This window comes from Chlorocebus sabaeus, chromosome 11 (assembly GCF_047675955.1).
Source record: "Chlorocebus sabaeus isolate Y175 chromosome 11, mChlSab1.0.hap1, whole genome shotgun sequence".
In the NCBI taxonomy this organism is placed as follows: Eukaryota; Metazoa; Chordata; class Mammalia; order Primates; family Cercopithecidae; genus Chlorocebus; species Chlorocebus sabaeus.
In genome coordinates, this window is record NC_132914.1 from 47,916,237 (window position 1) to 47,943,218 (window position 26,982).

At 42.8% G+C, this 26,982-nt stretch overlaps 1 protein-coding gene across 2 annotated transcripts in view; it reads right to left on the reverse strand.

Annotated features, from left to right (window-relative positions):
• LIMA1 (LIM domain and actin binding 1) overlaps positions 1-26,982 on the reverse strand; it is a 104,037-nt gene that overhangs the window by 28,358 nt on the left and 48,697 nt on the right. For both annotated transcript variants that reach the window (XM_008003217.3, XM_008003216.3), the window contains exons 3-6: positions 25,095-25,140; positions 16,376-16,840; positions 2,504-2,588; positions 869-1,017 (exon numbers count right to left, since the gene is read on the reverse strand). In XM_008003217.3, the coding sequence (XP_008001408.3) occupies positions 869-1,017; positions 2,504-2,588; positions 16,376-16,840; positions 25,095-25,140 (745 nt within the window). The remainder of the gene's footprint in view (positions 1-868; positions 1,018-2,503; positions 2,589-16,375; positions 16,841-25,094; positions 25,141-26,982) is intronic.

Genomic DNA, 26,982 nt, shown 5'->3' on the forward strand with positions numbered 1-26,982 from the left:
GGATTACAGGCGTGAGCCACCACACCCAGCTGAATATCAAAATTTTCATGCTTACTGAGCATGTCACCTTCTTGTGATTTCTCCCTTTTTCCTATCTACTATTCTACTTCTTTAGAAAAACAGTACATCGTAAGGATTAAAGATTAAGTAGATGATCTACTGTATGACCCCTTCATATGAAATTTCCAAAATAGGCAGATACATAAAGACAGGAAGTAGATCAGCGGTTGCCAGGGGATGAGAGCAGGGGGAGCTGGGAGTGACTACACAGGTATGAGGTTTCTTTTCAGGGTGATAGAAAGCTTCTGGAATTAAACAGTGGTAATGGTTGTACAATGTGAATATGCTAAAAATCACAAAACTGTATACTTTAAAATGATGATTTTATATTACGTGAGTTATATCTCAGTAAAAAATTACAAAAAAACCCTCATTAATGAACACAGCTGATATTTCTCTCTAGTCTTCTTCTTTCTTTCCTCAAAAACCAAAATAAGCTCTCCAGTCTTCTTCCGTCTTCCCTCAACAACCAAGATAAAATAAGAGTTCTATTGAAACTAATAAACTACTACTTCTTTAACAACAACACAACATTAAGTAGAAGAGCCAGGGAAACTCTCAATGATACTGACTGGTAACATCACAAAAAAAGTGAGTGGGGTGGGAACGAGGACTAAGAAAGCAAAGTCAAGATTAGACCACGGTAAGACCTGCAAATCCAGTGAGGGTAGGGTTCATGTGAACAGAGAACAGCTAGGGGACCAGGGCTCAGAGGTAAGGGTCTGGTGGCATTTCCTAATTCCAGTACTCAGTGACCATCTGCTGGATGACAGAATGAATGAATGAATGAACGATGCAGAACACATACTGTATAGTTGGTTGAGCTGCTTTGTTTGGACACAGCTGCCTGGTACTTGGCCATTCGATCCTTTATAGAGGTTTCTGAGAGGCGTGGAAGTTCCAGATTTCGCCTACTCTCATTTTTCTCCGAGTTGAATGTAGAAGATGACAATTGACCTAGAAGCATCCAAATAACATGTTTTATTTTATTTCTCAGATGGGGTCTCACTCTGTCACCCTGGCTGAAGTGCAGTGGCATGATCATAGCTCATTGCAGCCTCGAACTCCTGGGCTCAAGATATCCTCCCATCTCAGCCTCCCAAAGTGCTGGAATTACAGGTGTAAACCATTGTGACTGGCCAATGTGTTTCATTAGAAGATAAAAGTGATTCAAATAATTTCAAAATTCTAAATTTTTGGTTATTGTTATCTAATGGCCAATTTCTTCCATTAAAAGCACGAAGAAGAAAATCAGGAATATAATTGTCATTTACAAAGTAATATTCACTCTTTCTTGGCATGAAAAGAACCTTACCATAATTGAGGATTGCATATTTTATTTAGTTTTTGAGACAGAGTCTCACTCTGTCACCTAGGCTGCAGAACAGGACAGTGGCAAGATCGTAGCTCACTGCAGCTTTGAAGTCTTGGGTTCAAAGGATCCAGCCATCTCAGTTTCCCAAGTAGCAGTGACTTCAAGCATGCACCACCACGCTGGGCTTTTTTTTTTTTTTTTTTTTTTTTTCTGTAGAGATAGGTCTCACTATGTTTCCCAGGCTGGTCTCAAACTCCCGGGTTTAAGTGGTCCTCCTGTCTCAGCCTCCCTAAGTGCTGAGATTACAGGTCTGAGCCACCACGCCAGGGCCTGTATTTTAAAATTCTGGCTAATTTAACCTGAAAAAGAAGAGATCTCAATGCCTTTTAATTTGCATTTCTTTGATTACTAGGTAGCTGATGCTTTTCCTGTTTTTACTAATTTTTTCTTTTGTGAAGTGCCTGTAAGTCCTCTTTAAAATGTAATTCCACTCTCAAAGTGTTATGTTATCACTGGTAATACAGGGTAACCAAACCTGATATGGGACACAGCCCATCTATTGAAGCCCTCAAATCCCAGATGACTAGAGCCAAAACTGATCGTAGCACTTTACTTATAGCTCCTCAAAATACCCTTTGGTTACCATAGGTTATCACTAACAAGGGTGGATTAAAAATAGAAAAAAAGAGGCCGGGCACAAGGGCTCATGCCTGTAATCCCAGCACTTTGGGATGCCGAGGCAGGCGGATCATGAGGTCAGGAGATGGAGACCATCCTGGCTAACACAGTGAAACCCTGTCTAGACTAAAAATACGAGTGCTTGTAGTCCCAGCTACTTGAGAGGCCGAGATAGGAGACTGGCGTGAACCCGGGAGGCAGAGTTTGCAGTGAGCCGAGATCGTGCCACTGCACTCCAGCCTGGGAGACAGAGTGAGACTCCATCTCAAAACAACAAAAAAAGCTATTTAACAAGAGCAATGAGATTTGAGAATGGCTTGCATCTAATAGGCAGACTTTCTTTTAATTTGTGTCACTCTTCCTTTAAAAGCATTGGCTTTGAGTCCAAAAGATGTTGCTACTAGTGAGTACTTCCTATAGGACCTCATACACAAGGAACTCTCTGCTTACCTGGGCCTATTTCTAGGTCATCTAGAGAATAGCTGTTTTCAGAGACCTTCCTTCCACTTGCACTTCGGCTTTGGGCCCGGAGAATCTGGAAAACGAAACCCAATGATAAGTTTTGCAGAAATGATGGGAAATCTTGATGCAAGGTTCAACTTGCAAACCTTCTTTATAAATAAAATCCAGATTTGATTTTTTTTTTTTTTTTTTTTTTTTTTGAGACGGAGTCTCACTCTGTCGCCCAGGCTAGTACAGTGGCGTGATCTCGGCTCACTGCAAGCTCCACCTCCTGGGTTTACGCCATTCTCCTGCCTCAGCCTCCCAAGTAGCTGGGACCACAGGCGCCCACCACCACACTCGGTTATTTTTTTGTATTTTTAGTAGAGACGGGGTTTCACCGTATTAGCCAGGATAGTCTCAATCTCCTGACCTCGTGATCCACCTGCTTTGGCCTCCCAAAGTGCTGGGATTACAGGCATGAGCCACTGCGCCCGGCCCAGATTAGATTTTATATTTTTATATTTCATAGAATTTTAAACAAAATTACAAACATCAAGCACTACATATTCACAGGTGCCCAGGGAAAAATAAGTAACTCTACGTAGGTAATATTCTCTGCTAAAGATCACTTCCTAACCAGCAAGCTTTGTAACACTTATTGGAGGGGAATCCTCACATACCAGATGACAATGACATGCCTTCCAAATTGCCAAGTGCTAATGCAGAATCTGCTGTTTCCTTTCTCCATCTCACGTTATTTCTGCTATTGCTGCCTTGGTTCATGTCTCCATCATCTTTCCCCTAGACTATTGCATTATATCTCTTTAACTGGTTCTTCATTATCTTCCAATCCAGTCTCAATGATGCTGCCATTATCCCCAATAATACAAAGTAATTATCCAAATTTATAAATCTATTTTACTCTCCTTTTCAAAATTCTTTCAGAATTCCCACTCACTCCTGAAATCAAATCCAAAGTGCTTAGTAAGTCACAGAAGTCCTGTTCTAGATCTGGTCCCCATCAAGTCAGCCTCCTTTGTCCTTCTGTTGCCTTGCAAATGCCTGTTCCTTCAAAGACTCAGTGTAAGCACTATGAAGTCTGAGTACCTTACCAACATAAATTTAGGTAATCTTTCCTCTGTTCCCAAGGTACCTGGTCAAACTGTTGGGTGACTGTCCCTCTACTGCACTGTAAGCTCACTGAGGGCAGAGACCATGTCTTTCTCTCCATATATTTCCAAGACTTACAGAAAAGTGGATGACACAGATTTTTTTTTTTTTTTTTTTTTTGAGACACAGTCTCACTGTCACCCAGGCTGGAGTGTAGTGATGTGATCTTGGCTCACTGCAGCCTCCGTCTCCCAGGTTCAAGAGAGTCTCCTGCCTCAGCCTCCTGAGTAGCTGGGATTATAGGCACTTGCCACCATGCTTGGCTAATTTTTATATTTTTAGTAGAGACAGGATTTCACTATGTTGACCAGGCTGACCTCAGGTGATCTGCCCACCTCAGCCTCCCAAAGTGCTGTGATTAGGAGCTTGAGCCACTGCGCTTGGTTGACACAGATTTTTTTAAATAAAGTATTTTGTGATTCCATTAAATTACTACATTTATCTCTCTCATATCTAGGGTAGATCTTTCATGAAAGTTACAAATTATAATTTTTAAGACTGTAGAGTCAAAAATATTCCCAGACATAGTTCACAGGGAGTATGTCATGTTTATTCAGCTTATAATGAGTGCCTTACATCAGATCCTATCATTCAAATCTCAATTTATTTCCAGATAACTTGAGGTTAAAAAAGATATCTGAAATCCAGTATGACAGGAGATAAGAATAAAACACTTAGCACCCTTTTGAGTTTAACATTAGTAAATAGTCACTAAATCTTTAAGTTTAATGGACTAATCAACTTTACTATAAAGTTTGAGAAAGTGAGGCTGGGCATGGTGGCTCACGCCTGTAAACCCAACATTTTGGGAGGCCAAGGGGGGCAGATTGCTTGAGCTCAGGAATTTGAGACCAGCCTGGGCAACATGGTGAGACCCTGTCTCTACTAAAAATGCAAAAAAATTAGCCAGGCGTGGTGACATGCACCTGTGGTCCCAGCTACTTGGGAGGCTGAAGTGGGAGGACTGCTTGAACCAGGGTGGGCAGAGGTTGCAGGAAGCAGAGATCGCTCCACTGCACTCCAGCCTGAGCAAGACTGAGACTCTGTCTCAAACAAAAAAGAAAGTGAACTATCACTTTTACATATTTTTTATACCCCCTCCTTGGAGAGAGAAAACATGCCACATCAGAAATCAGAGCCAAAATTTGTCTGTTTATACCACACCAATAAGAATAGTTTCTTTCAAATTCAGTATACATTTAATATCTCTCCCAAGGTCAGGCAAAGTGGCTCAAGCTTGTAATCCTAGCACTTCGGGAGGCTGAGGCAGGTGGATCACTTGAGCCCAGGAGTTTGAGACCAACTTGGGCAACATGGCAAAACCTCGTCTCTACAAAAAAAATACAAAAGTTAGGCCAGGCATGGTGGCTCTTACCTGTAATCCCAGCACTTTGGGAGGCTGAGGCAGAAGGACCACGAGGTCAGGAGTTCAAGACCAGCCTGACCAACATGGTGAAACCCATCTCTACTAAAAATACAAAAAAAATTAGCTGGGCGTGGTGGCCCACACCTGTAATCCCAGCTACTCAGGAGGCTGAGGCAGGAGAATCGCTTGAACCCAGGAGGCAGAGGTTGCAGTGAGCCAAGATCAGGCCACTGCACTCCAGCCTGGGTGACAGAGCAAGACTCCGTCTCAAAAAAAAAAAAAAAAAAAAGTTAGCTGGGCGTTATGGCACGTGCCTGTAGTCCCAGCTACTCAGAAGGCTGCAGTGGGAAAATTGCTTGAGCCTGGGAGGCGGATGTTGCAGTGTCAAGATCATGCCACTGCACTCCAGCCTGGGCAACAGAGTGTGTGTGTGTATAATTTGTCTCCTGGCTGGGTGTGGTGGTTCATGCCTGTAATCCCAGCACTTTGGGAGGCTGAGCCAGGAGGGTCCTTTGAGCCTAGGAGTTCAAGACTAGCCTGGGCAACATAGGAAGACCCCATCTCTACAAAAAAGAATACAGTGAGCTGTGACCACACCACTGCATTCCAGCCTGGGTGATGAGTAAGACCCTGTCTCAAAAAGTAATAATAATAATTTATATCCAGTCAGCTTTGCAATTTACATTATTGATTTAAGTCTATTTTTTCTTCTTTTTTTTTTTTTTTGAGACGGAGTCTCGCTCTGTCGCCCAGGCTGGAGTGCAGTGGCCGGATCTCAGCTCACTGCAAACTCCACCTCTTGGGTTTACGCCATTCTCCTGCCTCAGCCTCCCGAGTAGCTGGGACTACAGGCGCCCGATGCCTTGCCCAGCTAATTTTTTGTATTTTTTAGTAGAGACGAGGTTTCACCGGGTTAGCCAGGATGGTCTCGATCTCTTGACCTTGTGATCCGCCCGTCTCGGCCTCCCAAAGTGCTGGGATTACAGGCTTGAGCCACTGCACCCGGCCTATATTTTTTCTTTCTTTTATTTATTTTATTTTTTTAAAGTAGAGACAGGGTCTCACCATGTTGCCCAGGCTGCTCTCAAACTCCTGGGCTCCAGGGATCTTGCCTTGGCCTCCCAAGGTGCTGGGATTACAGGTGTGTGCCACTGCATCTGGCCTGATTGGGCCTATTTTTAATAAAAACTAAAACAAACTGGAACAACACTATCCATGCTACATCACACACAGGTCAGGCATACTTTCATAAATTACTAAACATCCATATAACTCACACAGCTCAACATACTCTTGCTCCAGGAGCAGCCTCTATCTGAAAATGAAGTGGCTAGGCACAGTGGCTCACCTGTAATCCCAGCACTTTGGGAGGCCGAGGTGGGCAGATCTCTTGAGGTCAAGAGTTCAAGGCCAGCCTGGCCAACATGGTGAAACCCTGTCTCTACTAAATATACAAAAATTAGCCAGGGTGGTGGTGCATGCCTGTAATCTCAGCTACTCAGGAGGCTGAGGCACAAGAATCACTTGAACTTAGGAGATGGAGGTTGCAGTGAGCAGAAATTGTGCCAATGCTCTCCAGGCTGGGTGACAGAGTGAGATTCCACCTCAAAAAAAAAAAAAAGAAAAAAAGAAAAGAAAGATAATGAAGATCTTGGTCAAGAGGAAAAGACATGTCTGGCAGGATACCCTCAATCCACTTTTTTTTTTTTTTGAGACAGAGTCTCGCTCTGTAGCCCAGGCTGGAGTGCAGTGGTGCAATCTCGGCTCACTGCGAGCTCCATCTCCCGGGTTCACGCCATTCTCCTGCCTCAGCCTCCCGAGTAGCTGGGACTACAGGTGCCCATCACCTCCCCCGGCTAAGTTTTTGTATTTTTAGTAGAGACAGGGTTTCACCATGTTAGCCAGGATGGTCTCAATCTCCTGACCTCATGATCCGTCCACACTGGCCTCCCAAAGTGCTGGGATTACAGGTGTGAGCCACCGCGCCCAGCCCTCCCTCAATCCACATTTTTAATTTTCATTTTTTTTGAGACAGTCTTACTCTGTCACTCAGGCTGGAATACAGTGGTGTGATCTCGGCTCACTGCAACCCCCACCTCCTAAGCTCACACAATTCTCCTGTCTCAGCCTCCTGAGTAGCTGGGATTACAGACGTCTGCCACCACACCTAATTATTTGGGTTTTTGGTAGAGATGGGGTTTCACTATGTTGGTCAAAGTGGTCTAAAACTCCTGACCTCAAATGATCTGCCTGCCTTGGCCTCCCAAAGTGCTGGGATGACAGGCGTGAGCCACTGCGCCTGGCCCACATTTTTTATTTTATTTTCAACATACTTCTTATTTGCTGATCATTTAAATAAAGAAAATTCCACATATTTATTCCAAATGCTGCTGCACTGGAAGATAACCACTACAAAAATTAGAAAGTTCAGAATTCAAAATGGGAGAAAGGCTGCTGATAAACTTCTTTTGAAAAACCAAAAGAGGCCGGGCGCAGTGGCTCACACCTGTAATCCTAGCACTTTGGGAGGCCTAGGCAGGCGGATCGCTTGAGGTCAGGAGTTTGAGACCAGCCTGGCCCACATAGTAAAACCCCATCTCTACTAAAAATACAAAAATTAGCTGAGAGTGGTAGCACGTGCCTGTAATCCTAGCTACAGGGGAGGCTGAGGCAAGAGAATCGCTTGAACCCAGGAGGTGGAGGTTGCACTGGACCAAGATCATGCCACTGTACTCCAGCCTGGGCAACAGAGCAAGACTCCATTTCCAAAAAAAAAAAAAAAGAAAAGAAAAGAAAAACCAAAAGGAAACGGGTTCTGCATTCTTAATACAGATATTTGCTTTCTGTCAAAGGTAAAGTTCAAGCACAATTCCAAGAATATGTGTTACATGTTACAACCTGCAGAGAGCTCAGTTTTCTGTCTAGTTGGAGCTACACATCCTTCTCTGTCTTGTGTGAAGTCCCTGCACTGCTGTTATTGGGAGCACAATCATTTAGAACCAGAGCATATACCTTGCCAGGGCAGAGGCTTTCTTTGGTTTTAAATGCATAAAATTTCCCATCTTCGCTAGCTTTTAATTTAAACTGCTGGATTAAATAAAATAAGGCCCCCTTACCTTTTTTTTGAAGCCTTTTGCTCCATGGGGGTATCAAAACTCTATATTAATTTCTTTCAAGTACTAAAAAAGTAAATGTACAAAGTCACTTGGTCTCAGAGAAAAATAGGAAGAGAATTGTCTCTGAAAATCCCTCATACAGACTGTGGCTCTGAGGAGAAATACAGCTGTGAGGTAAGATGGGTTTTCATGATATTGCAGGTGAAGCACAGCATTACTTTCAATATATTTCACCTCCAAACCACTCGAACATTAAGAATAACAAGGCTGGGCCGGGCCGGGCATGGTGGCTCATGCCTGTAATCCTAGCACTCTGGGAGGCCGAGGCAGGTGGATTACCTGAGGTCAGGAGTTCAAGACCAACCTGGTCAACCTGGTGAAACCCCATCTCTACTAAAAATACAAAAATTAGCCAGGCCTAATTTTTTGGAGTACAGGTGGACGCCTGTAATCCTAGCTACTTGGGAGGCTGAGGTAGGAGAATCGCTTGGACCTGGGAGGAAGAGGCTGCGGTGAGCCGAGATTGTGTCATTGCACTCAAGCCTGGGCAACAAGAGTGAAACTCTGTCTCAAAAAAAAAAAAAAGAAAAGAAAAGAAAAGAAAAAAAAAGAATAACAAGGCTGGGCATGGTAGCTTACGCCTATAATCCCAGCACTTTGGGAGGCAGAGGCAGGAGGGTTGCTTGAGGCCAGGAGTTTGAGACCAGCCTGGGCAACATGGTAAGACCCTGTCCCTGCTTTTAAAAAAAAAAAAAAATTAGCCAGGCGTAGTGGTGATGCCTGTAGTCCCAGCTACTCTGGAGGCTGGGATGATTGGTTGAGTCCAGGAAGTCAAGGCTGTAGTGACCTATGATTGTGCCACGGCACTCCAGCCTGGACGATACAACAAGGCCCTGTCTCAAAAGCAAGCAAGCAAACAAACAAAAAATGATCTCAAATGCATTTAAGATGAGTTTTATGATCCACATTTTCCAAGTGGTAATCTGAGGTACAGGAAGAAGGAGGGGTTTCCTCCACTATTTCTCAAGGAAGTAAAGGAACACAAAACACACACACACACACACACACACAAATTCTGATACCAAAATACTGTTCTGTAACAGACTTTTATCACATTTTAGCTCTTTTTACTCAGACACTTGAGGGAGTCTTAATCATTCTAATATCAAGGAAAGAGAATAGACAAGACACTTTTAAGACTTTCTGGAATTTCCTGAGGCCTAGCCTCACCCCACCCTGAAGTCCTCCTTCCTGTCAGCTGACAATAACTCCTGTTAGTATGAATATCCCTTAAATATTCTCTGTGAATCCATAAATCAAACGCACCAAGATGTACTACTAAGAGAATAAAAGTTTGGGGCTTTTAGACAGTAATCCGTAGAATTTTTTTCTGTATTTTTTAAAAAAGAAATAAAGTAAGTTAGGTTCTAAATAAGTAACAAAGCAGGATTTCCTGTCTTTTCTACACCTGTTTTCAGAAAAAATTATCTTTAAAAGCTGATTCTCAACACTTTAATTTACTGAGAGTCCCCTACCTCAGCCACTTCCTTCAACCTTTCAACTTCAGCTTCCTTTGGATGCTGTCATCTCACCAAAGTCAAGGGCAGAGGAAGGTTGGCTTTTAGGCAAAAATGGAACTTTGCTGAACTATGCATGGGGATCAGGGAATAGATAAAACACAGTCTTGATTCCTTAAAGTACTGAGAGAAAAATTTCTTCAGTGATTCTCTTAGAGAGTTAATGTAAGTAAAATAATACACATAAAAAGAGCTTTTATCTCCAGATGGTAGGATTTCTCTACATTTTTTGTATTCCCAAGCATTCTACAAATACTATGTTAGTCTTACAATTAGGGAAAGAAAAAAAAAAAGGAAGGATAACAAGTCATGTCTATTTAAGTAGACAAAAATGGTAAAACCAAATGCTAATAACGCTTTGGAGAATGTGTCCTTATATTGTACTAGTGGTGTTATAATCTTGAGAACAAGCTAAAAATATATAAGAATAAACAATAAATCATACCTTTTGATGTAAGAACAATGTTTAATGAATTATATCCAATTTTATTTTTTTATTTTAATTTTTTGAGACAAAGTCTCACTCTGTCGCTCAGGATGGAATGCAGTGGTGTGATCTCAGTTCACTGCAACCTCTGCCTCCCAGGTTCAAGCAATTCTCTTGCCTCAGCCTCCTGAGTAGCTGGGATTTCAGATGCATGTCACCACGCCAGGCTAATTTTTGTATTTTTAGTAGAGATGGGTTTTTGCCATGTTGGCCAGGCTGGTCTCGAACTCCTGACCTCAAGTGTTGGGATTACAAGTATGCCTTGTGCCTTGGCTCCCGAAGTGCTGGGATTACAAGTGTGAGCCATCACCCAGGCCCCAAACTCTTCTAACTCTACAGCTTTCATTCATATCTCTTGCATTCCAATGTATTTCTTCTGTTCACTGTCCTGATGCTTTTCAATTAGTTAAGCATAAAATGTGGGAAGACAGAGTTAATTAAAGTCTTTGAGAACATAGCTGTTTTCAATTTTTCCCAGTTTCCTTAGATTTCAAATATATGTAGGGCCCATTGTTTCTATCCAATAAATAGTTATTATAATATCCATGAAGATAGTGTTAAATGGTAGAAGGGGTACTACCCAATTTCAATCCTGTTCTGATGTTAATTAGCCACATGCCATGAGGCCTATCAGTTAACTTCTCTGACCTCATCTGATCGCATCTATAAAATTGGGATTGTAAAGTTCTAACTGACTGAGGGCAGTGAGCTGGATTAAATAACTTCTTAAACTCTCTTAAGGTTCTAGGATCTATATGTCAACAATTTTGACAGAGATTTCTCACTCATTGAAGCTCGTTGATGAGTTGGAATGAGTTAGAAGGCTAGAGGAAATGACTCTTAAATATATTCATTCTGGTAGAGAATAAGTGAGAAATAGGCTTTAATCAATTTTCATTATTTGGAAGGCAGTTATGCTTACCACTATACCACCAATGCCACCTTCCTTTTATTAAACAAATACTATGAACTAAGTTATTGACCACTAGGGTATAAAAACATTCTTACTTTTCTTTTTGAATTTATAAAAATAAGTTATTTTTTATTTTTGCCTTATCTAGTAGCAAACATAAAACTATCCTGACTTAAAAAGCCAACATTGTTCTTTCTCCTATTTTTGTCTTGGATCACAAGTTCATATACAGTCAACAAGTGCCCCAAAGAAAAACCCCAGAATTGAAAACAGGTGTATTCCCTTCAGAAAAATCAAAGCTAGAATGTTTAGCTATTAAAGTGTTTCCCCCGAGACTGAGATCAAGTGACTTCACTGCAGTGGCTCAAGAGTGGCTGACTCCCTCCTTCCAAATCAGCCCATCATAGAACACCTATTGCTAAACAGCAAAAGCCAGAGGCTTAGACTGGATCCCTCATAACTGGAGACTTCAAAGCGTTCAGAACTTCAAGCCTGGCCTATGACGTAAAATCTTTTTTTTTTTTTTTTGTAAGTACAATTGCGATTTTATTTTTCTCCAGAGGCTAGTTTTTCTTCAGTCCTTAAGAACTCTGCTCCTTATTTGGGCTTCGGTGGCGGTCATGGGGCAGCACCCACAGGTCTACATTGGTCCTTGCGGGGGCTTCATGACTTTGATTCCTGACTACTGTGCTGTGAATAGCACAACTCACACAGTAATGCAGCTTCACATCTAGCCTGGGAAGTACACAGGTGTCCAGGACGCTCACTTCAGAAATATCGCTGACTGTTGCAGCCTCTACGTTTCAAATGATGAATTTCTTAATAGTCTTGCCATTGGGCACACAATGGGCACAGTTCATGCAGCAAACAGGCTGCAGTGAATAGCATACACCTGGTTGCGGCCCTCTTTGGCATGACCACTGTTTCTTCTTTTCTTTGTCATCTTGGAGGTGCAGGCCCAAGAAAGATGAAGTAATGAAGTAAAAATCTTAATTTGAGGGTGACTAAATGAGTGCTTCAAGACCATTTACCCCAAATCCACATTCTGCAAGACAGTTCAAGAAAAAAGGCAAAGTAGCCATCTACCTCAAGGCTATGGGCTCCACAATACTTAGCACAGTTGTCCCCAAGTGTAAACACTTCCCATAGCGTGCTTCTTCCCTGTCTCCCAGGTTAGGCACAATGATGACAAGGCGCCTGTCATTGACATTCTCATCCTTTAAGAATTTCAGGCTGGGTGTGGTGGTTCATACCTGTAATCTCACCAGCTTGGGAGGCCAAGGCAGGAGGATCACTTGAGCCCAGGAGTTTAAAACACTCTGGGCAACACAGTGAAACCCTGTCTCCATAAAAAATTTTTAAAATTAGCTGAGAGTAGTGGTACACACCTGTGGCCCCAGCTATTTGAGAGGCTGAGGCAGGGGAGTCAAGGCTGCGGTGAGACATAACTGTACCACTGCAATCCTCCAACCTCGGCAGGAGTTAAGACCTATCTCCATAAAAAAAAAAAAAAGCATTTCAAACAATAACAGCAGTTTAATTCTTCCTTTGGCACCTAGGTAAAACTGGTCTTTCTCTATAAAGTCTACTATGTTCTGGTCTCCTTTCAAAAGTATAAACACACTGAAATTAAAACATGAAATATTAGGGGCCGGGCGCGGTGGCTCAAGCCTGTAATCCCAGCACTTTGGGAGGCCGAGACGGGCGGATCACGAGGTCAGGAGATGGAGACCATCCTGGCTAATAACATGGTGAAACCCTGTCTCTACTAAAGAAATACAAAAAACTAGCCGGGCGAGGTGGCGGGTGCCTGTAGTCCCAGCTACTCGGGAGGCTGAGGCAGGAGAATGGCCTGAACCCGGGAGGCAGAGCTTGCAGTGAGCTGAGATCCGGCCACTGCACTCCAGCCTGGGTGACAGAGCAAGACTCCATCTCAGAAAAACAACAACAACAAAAAAAAAACCATGAAATATTAAGAATAAAAGATTCAAAAAGTAGCAATTGGGGGATGAGTATTCCAAGGTTTGAGTATAAGATTGGCTATGAGACTATACAGATAGGTTGAGCTCAGACTATAGATTACCTGACAGAACTGTTAAAAATAATCTAGACTGAGGCTGGGCATGGTGGTTCATGCCTGTAATCCCAGCACTTTGGGAGGCCAAGGCAGGCAGATCACCTGAGGTCAGGAGTTCGAGACCAGCCTGACCAATATGATGAAACTCCATCTCTACTAAACATATAAAAATTAGCTGGGGCCGGGTGCGGTGGCTCAAGCCTGTAATCCCAGCACTTTGGGAGGCCGAAACGGGTGGATCACGAGGTCAGGAGATCAAGACCATCCTGGCTAACACGGTGAAACCCCGTCTCTACTAAAAAATACAAAAAACTAGCTGGGCGAGGTGGCGGGCGCCTGTAGTCCCAGCTACTCGGGAGGCTGAGGCAGGAGAATGGTGTGAACCCGGGAGGCGGAGCTTGCAGTGAGCTGAGATCCGGCCACTGCACTCCAGCCTGGGCCACAGAGCGAGACTCCATCTCAAAAAAAAAAAAAAAATTAGCTGGGCGTGGTGGCGGGTGCCTGTAATCCCAGCTATTTGGGAGGCTGAAGCAGGAGAATTACTTGAACTTGGGAGGTGGGGGTTGCAGTGAGCCGAGATCATGCCAGTGCACTCCAGGCTGAGTAACAGAAAGAGAGACTGTCTCAAAAATAAATAAATAAATAAATAAATAAATAAAATCTAGACTGCTTTCAGTATGGACAATGATGCTTATTTAGAAACAGCAATAAAACCAAGGATGGCTGTGTTTTCCACTCCCTTAGCAGTCCATTAAGTGACAAATGAGGAAATTAAAAATGGCACAAAAAAAGCAATGACACCTAGAAGCCCAGGTGAATCTTATGCCTCTTCCATCTTCTTCTTCTTGTTTTTAAGGGACAGGGATCTTACTGTGTTGCCCAGGCTGAAGTGCAGTGGTGATCATGGCTCACTGCAATCTCACACTCTCATGCTCAAGCAATCTTCTGCCTCAGTCTCCTAAGTAGCTGGGACTATCAGTGCATACCACCACATCCGGCTAATTTTAAATTTTTAGTAGAGACGAGATCTGGCCATATTGCCCAGGCTGGTCTCAAATTCCTTGGCAAAAGCAATCCTCCTGCCTTGGGCCTCCCTAAATTCTGGGATTACAGATGTAAGCCACTGTGCCCAGCCTCTTCCATCTTCCTATAGCTTTAGCAATCAATCTGGTTGCCCAGTGCTATCAGCCATCCAGTAGGATCTCTATTTTTATTTTCATATATTTTTTGAGACAGAGTCTCACTCTGTTGCCCAGGCTGGAGTGCAGTGGCATGATCTTGGCTCAATACATCCTCCACCTCCCAGGTTCAAGTCATTCTCCTGCCTCAGCCTCCCAAGTAGCTGGGACTACCAGCACATGCCACCACGTCCGGCTAACTTTTGTATTTTTAGTGGAGACAGGATTTCACCATGTTGGCCAGGCTGGTCTCGAACTCCTGGATACAAGTGATCCCCCAACCTCTGCCTCCCAAAATGCTGGGATTACAGGCATGAGCCACCAGGCCTGGCCTAGTAGGATCTTACATGGAAAGTTTTTCTCCTCTCCAAGCAGGCTTAGAAAGAGAGGCTTGTTCTGACCCATATCTCACTAGATATTCATGAGAAAGAGTGTCTCACCATATCCTTACACATAATCAGCATTTTTGTCTGCTACAGTCCCAGTCATTTCCTACCTTTGGCCAGTTTCAACATGCAGCAGCCTTTTGCACTGAATCTACATTGTGTGTACTGGCATGACATCAGCTGTCCTGTTCCTAGCAGGGTCTGGGAGGAGGAGACTTACAATGGTGCTTTGAGTCACTACAAAGCCCCTTCCTCTCTATTTAGGATTTCTGACATTTTTTCCTTCCACTTAAAATTCTTCTTCTATTTAAATTAAAAAAAAAAAATTAAATTAAAACCATGAAGGGGAAAGGAGGAATTGGCAGGACTAAAGGTCTAAAAACTTGAGAGGGAAGAGAGTTAAGAAAAGTTATAAAACTGCTTTGTGGTTACATCTCTTGCCAACTGGTTTCACTGTTAAAGTAGAGCTAAAGTTCATGCACAGAAAAGTGTTCTAGCTTTACAAATCGTCAAAAACTCGTTAAAACTTCAAACATGACCCCCAAACATTCAAGAACTTTCATAATTCTAAGCAGAAAAGAACTGACATTGCAAGTTATGGGAAGGGATTGACAATATCACACCTAACATAACTGAAGACTACGGGATGAGTTATTTTTTATCTCAGAAAGAATGCTTCATATTATTATATTACTTTCCAAACATAGGGATTTGGGCCAAATATTTAGCTTAAAAAAATCCAGCTTTCCCATCTAGGTGGAATCTAGAGTAGGGATGGCTTTGCTCCCCATCAGGTCTGTTTATTTCATTATAACGACTGTTGTAACGAACCATCCCCATGTACAAAGCCAGATATATAGGAAAGTATGAGAAAACTGGAAAAATTTACCAGCTTCGTGGCCTCTGGCTTGTGTTATAAATCACCAGCATATGTAACTCATTTTCTAGTTAAGTAATTCCCTCTGGGGACGAGGTCTGCAATCCACATGAAGGATCAAATTTCATTAGCAGTTGTAGGAAAACGCAACCCCGTGTATTTGCAAGTCAAAACTCCCGAAAGCTATAGCTAGTCTGGCTATCTTCATTGATTTTGCCTGAGAGAGGATTTTAGCTGATAGAAAACATTTGTTGGAAGGCACAGATGAGGAAGTTGAGAAGAAGAGAAGGGATTCAGCTAGCAGAGACAAGTAAGCCTCAGTCTTAATGTTAAACTCTGGCCTTAACACTCAGTCTGCAGCTGTGTCCAAGCAGAGAGCTATTCGGCAGTAATTCCACCCCCAGAGCTACAAATGATAAAGAACGCAGGAAGACAATTTAAAAGGGCAAGTGTACAAAAACACATAATCCAATCAGTATTAAATGCTCTTCATTTCTAGATACCAATTTGAATCCCAGTGTGAACTTGATTTAACATGAAATTGGGTCAGAGATTCACAAATCTTAGCATCTATGTAAATAATTCATTTGAGACGTATTAACTTATCTAACTGGAATCAAAAGACATACTGACCACATATTCGCCTCTACTCAAAATGGCTAGATTGGAAAAACAGCTTTGTTTAGTACTTGAATTGGCTTTCTCAAGTTTCAAACCCGCCCAATTCTTACCTTCGTTTGAGTTGGTTCACCTTTCTCAAACATCATCTTAAGCCTGTTCAGCGGAATATTATATTTCTCTATTTTGCCTGAAGCTTCTGTGTTTTCACTGATTTCTGATTTTTCTACTTCATGCCTGGATTCTCCTAGACAATTTTCCATTTTTTTACTTTCTGTTGAGTGGTCTTTAAGATCCTCACTGTCCTTGATGTGGGGATATCGACCCTGAACGAGGGCTTCAGGAGGTGACCTGAATCTAGATCTGGGGTGGATTTGTTCCTCTTGGTCAGCTTCGGCTCCAGAAACAGCGTGGCTTGTCACTTCAGCAGGAGGATGGTCCGCTCTGTGCCTAATCTCAGTGCTGCTGTTCCGTACAGAGTCTGTGTGAGACTCTGCTCCCAGCCCTGGGTTCTCCCACTTCTTCTTTAACACAGTCAGGGTCCCCCTTCTAAAGTGCTGGGAGAGATTTTCGGTGTTCTAGAAGAACAAGAAGTAGGTGCCAGTTATAACTTGCCTGTTGAAACATTCAAACGTGTTGTTCTTTGTAAAATGAAAGTTAAAACTCCAAGCTGCTCCTGGTCCACTGCTGTTTCAGACAGCTGTGAACAGTTACAGCCCTGCCACATGGAGAAAGCATCCACCCCGGAGAGAGAGAGGGAGAGGGAGAGGGAGAGGGGAAGAGAGAAAAAGTCAGGAGCTGAAGCAGGAAGTGATAAAACAGGATGGCCTTATAAGGACAAAATGAGAAGAAAGGCAAGCCCAGCTCTAATGATAGTTATATGAGAGACAAGAGATTTTTACCCAAAGATTAATGGGGAAAAAAACAAGAAAGAAAAAGCAAAATACAAGTGCTTGAAACGCTGTAACTACACATTAGCAAAGTTCATCATTACCTGCCATAAAATAACATGGTAAATTCTGCTGGTTTTTTCTTTTAAATAAGACAAAAATATAGGATAGCTGAAACTATACAATACCATTAATTATGGATAGTGGCAGCAAGGATTGAAACTATTTGTAGAACCCTGGAGAAGTCCCCAGAGTTTTCCAAGTATTTGCATAAATATTTAGTTATATCTGACATAATTTACATGCATATGAACAGTCAAATTTTATTTTTACATAAGAATTTAATCTTTTTTTTTTTTTTCCCTGCTCTTCTCTACAAGTTTATCTGTGTATAAATTCTCAGTTATCGGGGCTGGGCACGGTGGCTCAAGCCTGTAATCCCAGCACTTTGGGAGGCCAAGGCAGGCGGATCACGAGGTCAGGAGTTCGAGACCAGCCTGACCAACATGGTGAAATCCCTGTCTCTAAAAAAAATACAAAAAACTGGGTGCAGGGGTGTGCACCTGTAGTCCCAGTTACTCGGTAGGCTGAGGCGAGAGAATCGCTTGAATCTGGGAAGTGAAGGTTGCAGTGAGCTAAGGCTGTGCTACTACACTCCAGCCTGGATGACAGAGTGAGACTCCATCCCCCAACCAAAAAAAAAAAACAAAAAAACAAAAACTCAGTTATCAAGAAATTCACTGTTTTACAGATCCTTTGGTTGTAAAATATGCAGGCTTCAAATGCAAATACCATCACCAATCACTCAGATGATCAAAGGACACATATTTACATATCTAAGAGAGTTCACTTTCACCAGGGCCAAACATGGAATTAATTTATACATATAAACAGACTGAAAACAACCTGGAAATTGTCACTGTTGTTCCACAATAAAGGAAACACGCTTGTCGAAAATTAAATGTCCCGGCTGGGCGCAGTGGCTCACGCCTGTAATCCCAGCACTTTGGGAGGCCGAGGCAGGTGGATCACCTGAGGTCAGGAGTTCGAGACCAGCCTGGCCAACATGGCGAAACCGCGTCTCTACTAAAAATACAAAAATTAGCCGGGCGTGGTGGCAAGTGCCTGTAGTCCCAGCTACTCGGGAGGCTGAGGCAGGAGAATCACTTGAACCCGGGAGGCAGAGGTTGCAGTGAGCCCAAATTGCTCCACTGCGTTCCAGCCGGGGTGACAGAGCGAGACTCTATCTCAAAAAAAAAGAAAAAAAAAAAAAAGAAAATTAAATGTCCCGTACTTTTAAAGGACTGTACTCCTAAGTAAATTGAACAGCACCACCTTCCCAACAAACTGCAAACTCCAATACCTTCTCTCCTGTAGTCTGTTACTCACCGGTCTTTCAACTAAGAAAGAAAGGACAAACAACCTAGGAATTAAACAGGATTAGCAGCTATTTTGGGAATTAAGTCTCTCACCCTATTACTCTTCTGAATATACCCTGAGAACCACTTCATCAAGTAGCGACAAGCCTTGAAAAAAAAACTGTAGAACAACTGCTTGATTCTAGTGTTTACATTTTAGCTTACAAAAATGATCCATTGGGGGAAGAATGTATGGATCAGAGATATAAGAAGCTTAAAAAGTTTTCTTGCTGGAAAAGAGAGAATTAGAAAACAGCTCCAGAAGCTGGTTCTACCCTAACTGCCAGCAGCACTCTTGGCTCTGTAAGGTCTCGTGCCACACAATGGATGAGTCATCTAGGTCTCTGACTTCACCTGCCCTTACTATAACCACACAGGAGCCCTGACAATCAAAGTGGCACTTTGCCTTGGTAACTGGACACTGTTTTTTCTCAGATATATATCATGTGATCAAAGTATACTTATGACATGAAAAGATGCTCATAGGATACTTTTCAATGAAGAAAGCAAATTATAAGACAGCATGATCCCATTTTATTTTAATTTTTTTAGAGACAGGGTCTCACTTTGTCACCCAGGCTGAAATGCAGCGGCATAATCATAGCTCACTGCAGCTGTTTGACTTCCTGGGCTCAAGTGATCCTCTCACCTCAGCCTTCTGAGTAGCTAGGACTACAGGTGTATGTCAGCATGCCTGGCTAAATATATATATACATATTTTTTTTGGAGATGGAGTTTCGCTCTTGTTGCACAGGCTGAAGTGCAATGGCGTGATTTTGGCTCACTGCAACCTCCGCCTACCGAGTTAAAGCAATTCTCATGCCTCAGTCTCTCAAGTAGCTGGGATTACAGGCATGTACCACCATGCCTGGCTAATGTTGTATTTTTAGTAGAGATGGGGTTTCTTCATGTTGGCCAGACTGGTTTCGAACTCCCGACCTCGGGTGATCTGCCCGCCTCAGCCTCCTGATGTGCTGGGATTACAGGCATGAGCCACTGCGCTCAGCCCCAACTGTCTCTTTAATATGTTCATAACATTATCTTATTTTTAATTTATTATTTTTCTCAATTACAAAATAACTTATTGGGGGGAAAACTCTCAATCAATATAGAAATATGTACATGACATGAATAGATGCTACAATACATGCCATTTTCCCTACTTGACTCCCCACCTTTCCCAAACTAGATACCCACTCCTAACAGTTTATATGATATATATGTTCTCATTCTTTTCTATTTTGTACATTATATGTATTTTTTTGTACAAAATCATACTGCACTTACTGTTCTACACTTTGCATTTAATCACTTAATGTGCTTTTGATGTCTTTTCATGCCCATACATAACATCTTCAATCTTTTTTTTTTTTTTTTTTTTGAGACGGAGTCTCGCTCTGTCACCCAGGCTACAGTGTAGTGGCGTGATCTCGGTTCACTGCAACCTCTGCCTCCCAGGTTGCAGCAATTCTCTTACCTCAGCCTCTCAAATAGCTGGACTTACAGGAATGTACTACCATGTCGGCTAATTTTTGTATTATTAGTAGAGACAGGGTTTCACCATGTTGGCCAGGCTGGTCCTGACCTCCCTCAGGTGATCTGCCTGCCTCGGCCTCCCAAAGTGCTGGGATTACAGGTGTAAGCCACCATGCCTGGCCAAAATCTTAACAACCATATAGTATACTCTATATGCAATTACCATTCCCCTACTGATTAATATCTGTATTGTTCAAAATTATTTGCCAGCTATTTAGATTACAATTTATATCTCATTATTACTTTAATTTACATTTATCTGATCATCAGCGAGGCTAAGTATTTTTTCACATAGCTACTTCTTTGTTATCTATTTTATTTATTTATTTATTTATTTATTTATTTTTGAGACAAGGTCTTGCTCTATTGCCCATGCTAGAGTGCAGTGGCATGATCACGGCTCACTGCAGCCTTGACCTCCTGGGCTCAAGCGATCCTCCCACCTCTGCCTCCCAAGTATCTGGGACCACAGGCCCATGCCACCACGTCCAGCTAAATTTTTAAAATTTTTACAGGGAGGGGTCTCACTATGTTGCCCAGGCTCAAACTCCCAGGCTCAAGTGATCCTCCCACCTCAGCCTCCCAAAGTGTGGGGATCACAGGTGTGAGCCACCATGCCCATCCTCTTCTTTAAATACCTATACACGTCCACTTACCTCAACTGCTAAATGCACTGGAGGCTTCTGCTTTATTTGATCTCACTATAGTTTTTGACATTACTGACCACTCTCCCTTGTAAAAATTGCTTCCAACTTTTCTGTGATACCCCTTTTTCTTAGATTTCTTCCCATTTTGAGATGCAAGAAGGGTGTAGAAAAAAACAATAATGAAAAAAAGATTTCATTGGGCGCAATGGCTCACGTCTGTAATCCCAGCACTTTGGGAGGCCAAGACGGGCGGATCACGAAGTCAAGAGATCGAGATCATCCTGGCCAACATGGTGAAACCCTGTCTCTACTAAAAATACAAAAATTAGGTGGGCATGGTGGCGTGCGCCTGTAGTCCCAGCTACTTGGGAGGCTGAGGCAGGAGAATTGCTTGAACCCAGGAGGCAGAGGTTGCAGTGAGCCAAGATCATGCCACTGCCCTCCAGCCTGGCGAAAGAGCAAGACTCCATCTCAAAAAAAAAAAAAAAAAAGATTTATTCTCATTTATCTGGCCACTACTCAAACTCAGTTTCATAAATTAGTTATTCTTTTTCTTTTCTTTCTTTTTTTTTTTTTTTTTTTTTACAGGTTTCCCCTCCTCTGTCCCTCCCTTATATGGTGGGGTCCCTCAGCATTTTTATCTTAGGTCCTCTGTTTGGCTTACATTATATATTCTCTGCATATGATGTTATCCATCCTGATTTCACCCACCATATAGATTATAACATCAACAAATATATAGATAGATTTATATACTATGTATCTATATAGACAGAGTTATAGAACTTATCTCTAGACAGATATCTCTCCTTTTCTACCAATTCTACCTGGAAGTGCTAGAGGCATCCTAAACTCCTCCTTGATTAAGGTTGAAGTCTTCCCTTTCTTTTTTCTTTTTCTTTCTTTCTTCTTTTTTTTTTTTTTGAGATGGAGTCTTGCTCTGTCACCCAGGCTGGAGTGCAGTAGTGCAATCTTGGCTCACCACAGTCTCTGCCTCCTGGGTTCAAGCGATTCTCCTGCCTCAGTCTCCCGAGTAGCTGGAATTATAGGCGTGCACTACCACACCTGGCTAATTTTTTTGTATTTTTAGTAGAGATGGGGTTTCACCATGTTGGTCAAGCTGGTCTCGAACTCCTGACCTCAGGTGATCCATCCGCCTCAGCCTCCCAAAGTGCCAGGATTACAGATGTGAGCCACTGCACCCGGCCTGAAGTCTTCCCTTTCTTCCCTTCACTCCTCATTCTCTAACCTGTTTCTTTTCTTGAATTCTCTATCTTGGTGAATGCGACAATCATCTTTTCATCTGTCAAGTAGGCCTGTTCTCTTATGCCTTCATGCTGTGCATGTGCTGCTTCCTCCGTCTAGAACACAAAGCCTCTGCCGCTCCCTGTCGCCTCTGCTTAGCTAATTCCTCTTGGTCCTTTAGGGTTGAGTCAGGCACTGCCTCTTCTGGGAAGCCTTCCTAGATGTAGCACAGTTCAGGTCCCTCCTAAATTCTCCCCCAGCCCACTCTATTTATTTGATATGGTACTTATCACACCTGGATTGTAATTCTATTTTCCAAATTCTAAACAGTCCCTTGGAGGCAGAGAATACATCTCATGCTTCTTGTGTCTTCAGAAGCTGGAACATAAGAGATGCTCCATGATGACTGTCTATACTCATGGCGTCAACTTCTCTCATCCCACTGTCTTGAACCTAGTCCAATTCAGGCCTCTATTCCACCACTCCCAAACAACACGAGATGACCAGTGACCTTCATGTTGCCAAATCTGATGGTCAGTTCTCAGCTTATCTGTGTGTTTGATTCTGTTAACTCCCCTTCTAGAAACACTTTCTTCACTTGGCTTCTGGCACTTGTTTCCTCTGCTAGTTACTCCTTATATCTCCAACCTTTAAACGCCAAGGTGCCCCTGAGCTAAGTCATGAGACCACTTCTCTGTCTACACTCACTTCCTAGCTCATCTCATGCACCTCATAGCTTTAAGTACCACTGACACTTTGACACACGTCCATTTTATCCGCAGCAGGCATCTCTTCCAATTCCAGATTTTTATATAGTATCCAAGTTGCTACTGACATTTCCATTTGGATGTTTTAATAAAACATGTTACAGTTTACATGTGCAAAACTGAGCTTCTACTATTTCTTCCTCTCTAAATCTGCTTTTACTGTAGTCTTCCCCATCTCAATTAACGGTATTTTAATTTAATTGTGTTTCGGCCAAAAACATTGTTGCTATTCTTTTATTTATTTATTTTTTTATAATAGAGATGGGGTCTGCTATATTGCCCAGGCTGGTCTTGAATTCCTCACCTCAAGTGATCCTCCTGCCTTGACCTCCCAAAGTTCTGGGATTACAGACACAAGCCACTGTGGCAGAGCCACTGCTGCCATTCTTGATTCTTATTTCTCTCTACCTTCAACATACATCCTGACCACTTCTCAACACCTATACTGCTACTACTCTAGTCCAAACCATAGTATACCTGGCCTAAATCATTATAATTGTCTCTTAATTGGTCTCCATGCTTCTGCCATTATTGTTCCTCTACATTTTCTTCCTTCTATTTTTTTACATTTAAAAAATAGAGAGACAGGGACTCGCTAGGTTGCCCAGGCTAGTCTTGAACTCCTGGCCTGAAGCGATCCTCTCACCTTGGCCTCCTAAAGTGCTGGGATTAGAGCCTTCTCTTCCTTCTTTTTAAAAATTTAAGTCAGACCACATCACGCCTTTGCATATAAACCCTCTCCAAAGGCCTCCTTGCATTCAGAGTTAAAGCCCAGGTCTTTACAATGACACCATTTGACCTTTCTCTTTGTATTCCTCAAACACACCAAGACCGTTCTTGCCTGAGGACATTTGCACAAGTGGTTCCTTCTGCCTGACTCTTCTCCCTGGCTCATGTCCTCAAATCTCTGCTCAAACATTTCCTCATCACAGGCCTTCATTGACCACCCTAGACTCTATCCTCCTTACCTGCGTCATGCTGTTCCACAGCACTAATCACTACTGACACAATTTCTTTTTTTAATTAAAAAAAATTTTTTTTGAGACAGAGTCTCACTCTGTCACCCAGGCTAGAATGCAGTGGTGCGATCTCGGCTTACTGCAATCTCTGCCTCTCGGGTTCAATTGATTCTCCTGCCTCAGCCTCCAGAGTAGCTGGGATTACAGGCATGCGCCACCACACTCAGTTAATTTTTGTATTTTTAGTAGAGACAAGGTTTCACCATCTTGGCCAGACTGGTCTCCCAACTCCTAACTTCAGGTGATCTGCCTGCCTCGGGCTCCCAAAGTGCTGGGATTATAGGCATGAGCCACCATGCCTGGCCATACTGACACAATTTCTTTATTGTCTGTCTTTTGCACTAGAATGTAAATTCCACGAGGGCTGGGATGTAGTCTGTGCTTGGCATGTAGTAGGTGCTCAGTGAAAACTTGTTAAATGGATGAGAGTGAAGGGAAGGAAGAAAGAAAGGAGCAAGTGAGGGGGGGACAGACAGAGGCAAGAGGGAAGAAATCAGCAGTTGAGTAAAGTAATGGTAGTTTTTTCTTATAATGCACCAGAGGAGATCCATTTTTTTAATTACAGGAAAATTAAGTCAAGGACCTCAGCCGTAGAGAGAACAAATTTTCAGGAACACATTATGCACTAGTTTAAATAGGTTAGGTACTGAAAACTGCCAGGAGGAGGTTTTTGTAATGCCATCCAAATTAAGGAATTATTGCCCAAACATATGAGTTTTTTTCCTCACAAGATTAAATCAAGCAAAATTTGAAAAGACATGTATTGTTCAGCCTCACTGGAAATTAGCAAGCACGGAGACTAGAGAACGGGTAAAAGCAGAGAGTTTATTCTGGAGGTTTTTGTCTTTGATAGATCCTGCAGCTAGGAAACTTGCTGACTAGATTGGGTCAAGAAGTTTGCTTTAAATAAAAAACCCAGAAGATGAGAACAGCTGCACAGCTACTACCATTTAAATGCACAGATGTAGAAGTTCTGATTGTCTGATGTGGAAAAAAGGAAGACTACCTAGGAAACCCTGTGTTCTCATTTGAGAAGAAGCCATTTTACTAACCTCAGGCAAGCACTTGGTCTCCTGTCCTTCACTCCACACAGGAAAGAAAAAGTGGTTCAAAAGGAGAAACGCACTGAAAAAATAAGATTCCCTGCACTGAATCAAGCTGTCCTGAGCAAATGGCTCACAGATCACACCAGCTGGCACAAATGTCCACTCAGCTGACACAGAACCCAAGTCCCACAGAGGCTGCAGGTGGCTTGGCCACACAATTCTGCTCAAGAAGTGCCACGTGCCCTGGAATTTCTGAATACTTACAGTTCTCTTCTTCTCCATGTTTGTTTCTTCAGCTGCTTTCTGGTACCTTCAGAGAAGCGGGGGAAAGAATGTCTCAAATTAAACATATTTTTACTCTTTCAATTTTTTATCTTTTTTTGAGATGAAGTCTCACTCTTGTTGCCCAGGCTGCAGTGCAGTGGTGTGATCTCGGCTCACTGCAACTTCTACCTCCTGGGTTCAAGCGATTCTCCTGTCTTAGCCTCCAGAGCAGCTGGGATTACAGGCACCCACCACCATGCCCAGCTAATTTTTGTAGTTTTAGTAGAGATGGGGTGTTACCATGTTGGCCAGGCTGGTCTTGAACTCCTGACCTCAAGTGATCCACCCGCCTCGGCCTCCCAATGTGCATGCCCAGCCTTTTTTTTTTTTTGAGACAGGGTCTCACTCTGTTGCTCAGGCTGGAATACAGTGGTACAACCATGGTTCATCATAGTTCACTGCAGCCTTGACCTCCCAGGCTCAAGCGAACTTCCTGTCTCAGCCTCCTGAGTAGCTGGGACTATATAAGTGCACACCACCACACCTGGCTTTTAAAAAATTTTTGTAGAGATGGGGTCTTGCCATGTTGCCTAGGCTGGTCTCAAACTCCTGAGCTAAAGTGATCCTCATGCTTCGACCTCCTAAAGTATTGAGATTACAGGCGTGAGCCATCACCCCAGCCACTTCCTTTTTTTTTTTTTTTTTGAGATGGGATTTCTTTGTCACCCAGGCTTAAGTTCAGTAGCTTGATCTTGTCGCACTGCAACCTCCACCTCCAGGGCTCAAGTGATCCCACCACCTCATCCTCCTGAGTAGCTGGGACCACAGGTGCACACCACCACACCTGGCTAATTTTTTGTATTTTTCGTAGAGACAGGGTTTCACCATGTTGACCAGGCCAGTCTCAAACTCCTAAGCTTAAGTGATCTGTTGGCGTTGGCCTCGGCCTCCCCAAATGCTGGGATTACAGGCGTGAGCCACCAGGTCCAGTCCCCTAGCCACTTTCAATCTTTAAGAAAACCAGTTCTGGGCTGGGTGAAGTGGCTGACACCTGTAATCCCAGCACTTTGGGAGGCTGAGGCGAGTGGATCGCCTGAGGTCTGCAGTTTAAGACCAGCCTGGCCAGCATGGTGAAACCCCATCTCTACTAAAAATACAAAAATCAGCCAGGCATGGTGACGCACACCTATAATCCCAGCTACCTGGGGGGCTGAAGCACGAGAATCGCTCAAACCCAGGAGGCGGAGGTTGCACTGAGCTGAGATCACGCCGTTACACTCTAGCCCAGGTGACAGAGCAAGACTCAAAACAAACAAGCAAGCAAACCCAAAGAAACAGTCTGCATACCTATTTCTGCCAGTAGTTGCTTTTAATCAATTCTATCAGAAGAAGCTGTAAATCAGAGCAGACCTCACTTCCTGCAGCTATTCCAGTCATCTGCTCTGATATAACAGCAAGATCCCAGTGGATAAGGTCAAATGCTGAAATAACTGCATAGAACAGAAAGTCCAGGCTTTAAGCCCCAGTTTTGCTGCTTATTAACTGTGATCTCTGGCAAGTGACTTAATCTCTCTAAGTCTCAGTTTCCTTATCTAGAAAGTAGTTACAATCTACTTTCAGGATTGCTGGGAAGATTAAATGTAATCACATGTGTAAAAACATTTTGAAATTAGTTAAGTCCATACAGCAATGCATTAATTCCAATATATACATTTCCCCTCCCATATTTATGCCTCTGATATCTTACAATTGTTCTAATCTTGATAGTCACATTGCCTGTAAATGTTGAATTTAGTGTAAGTTATTGATATTGTCATTTTAACTCAGTTAAAAGTATTTCATGGTACTACATAGTTTTGTTTTGTTTTGTTTGAGGCGGACTTTTGCT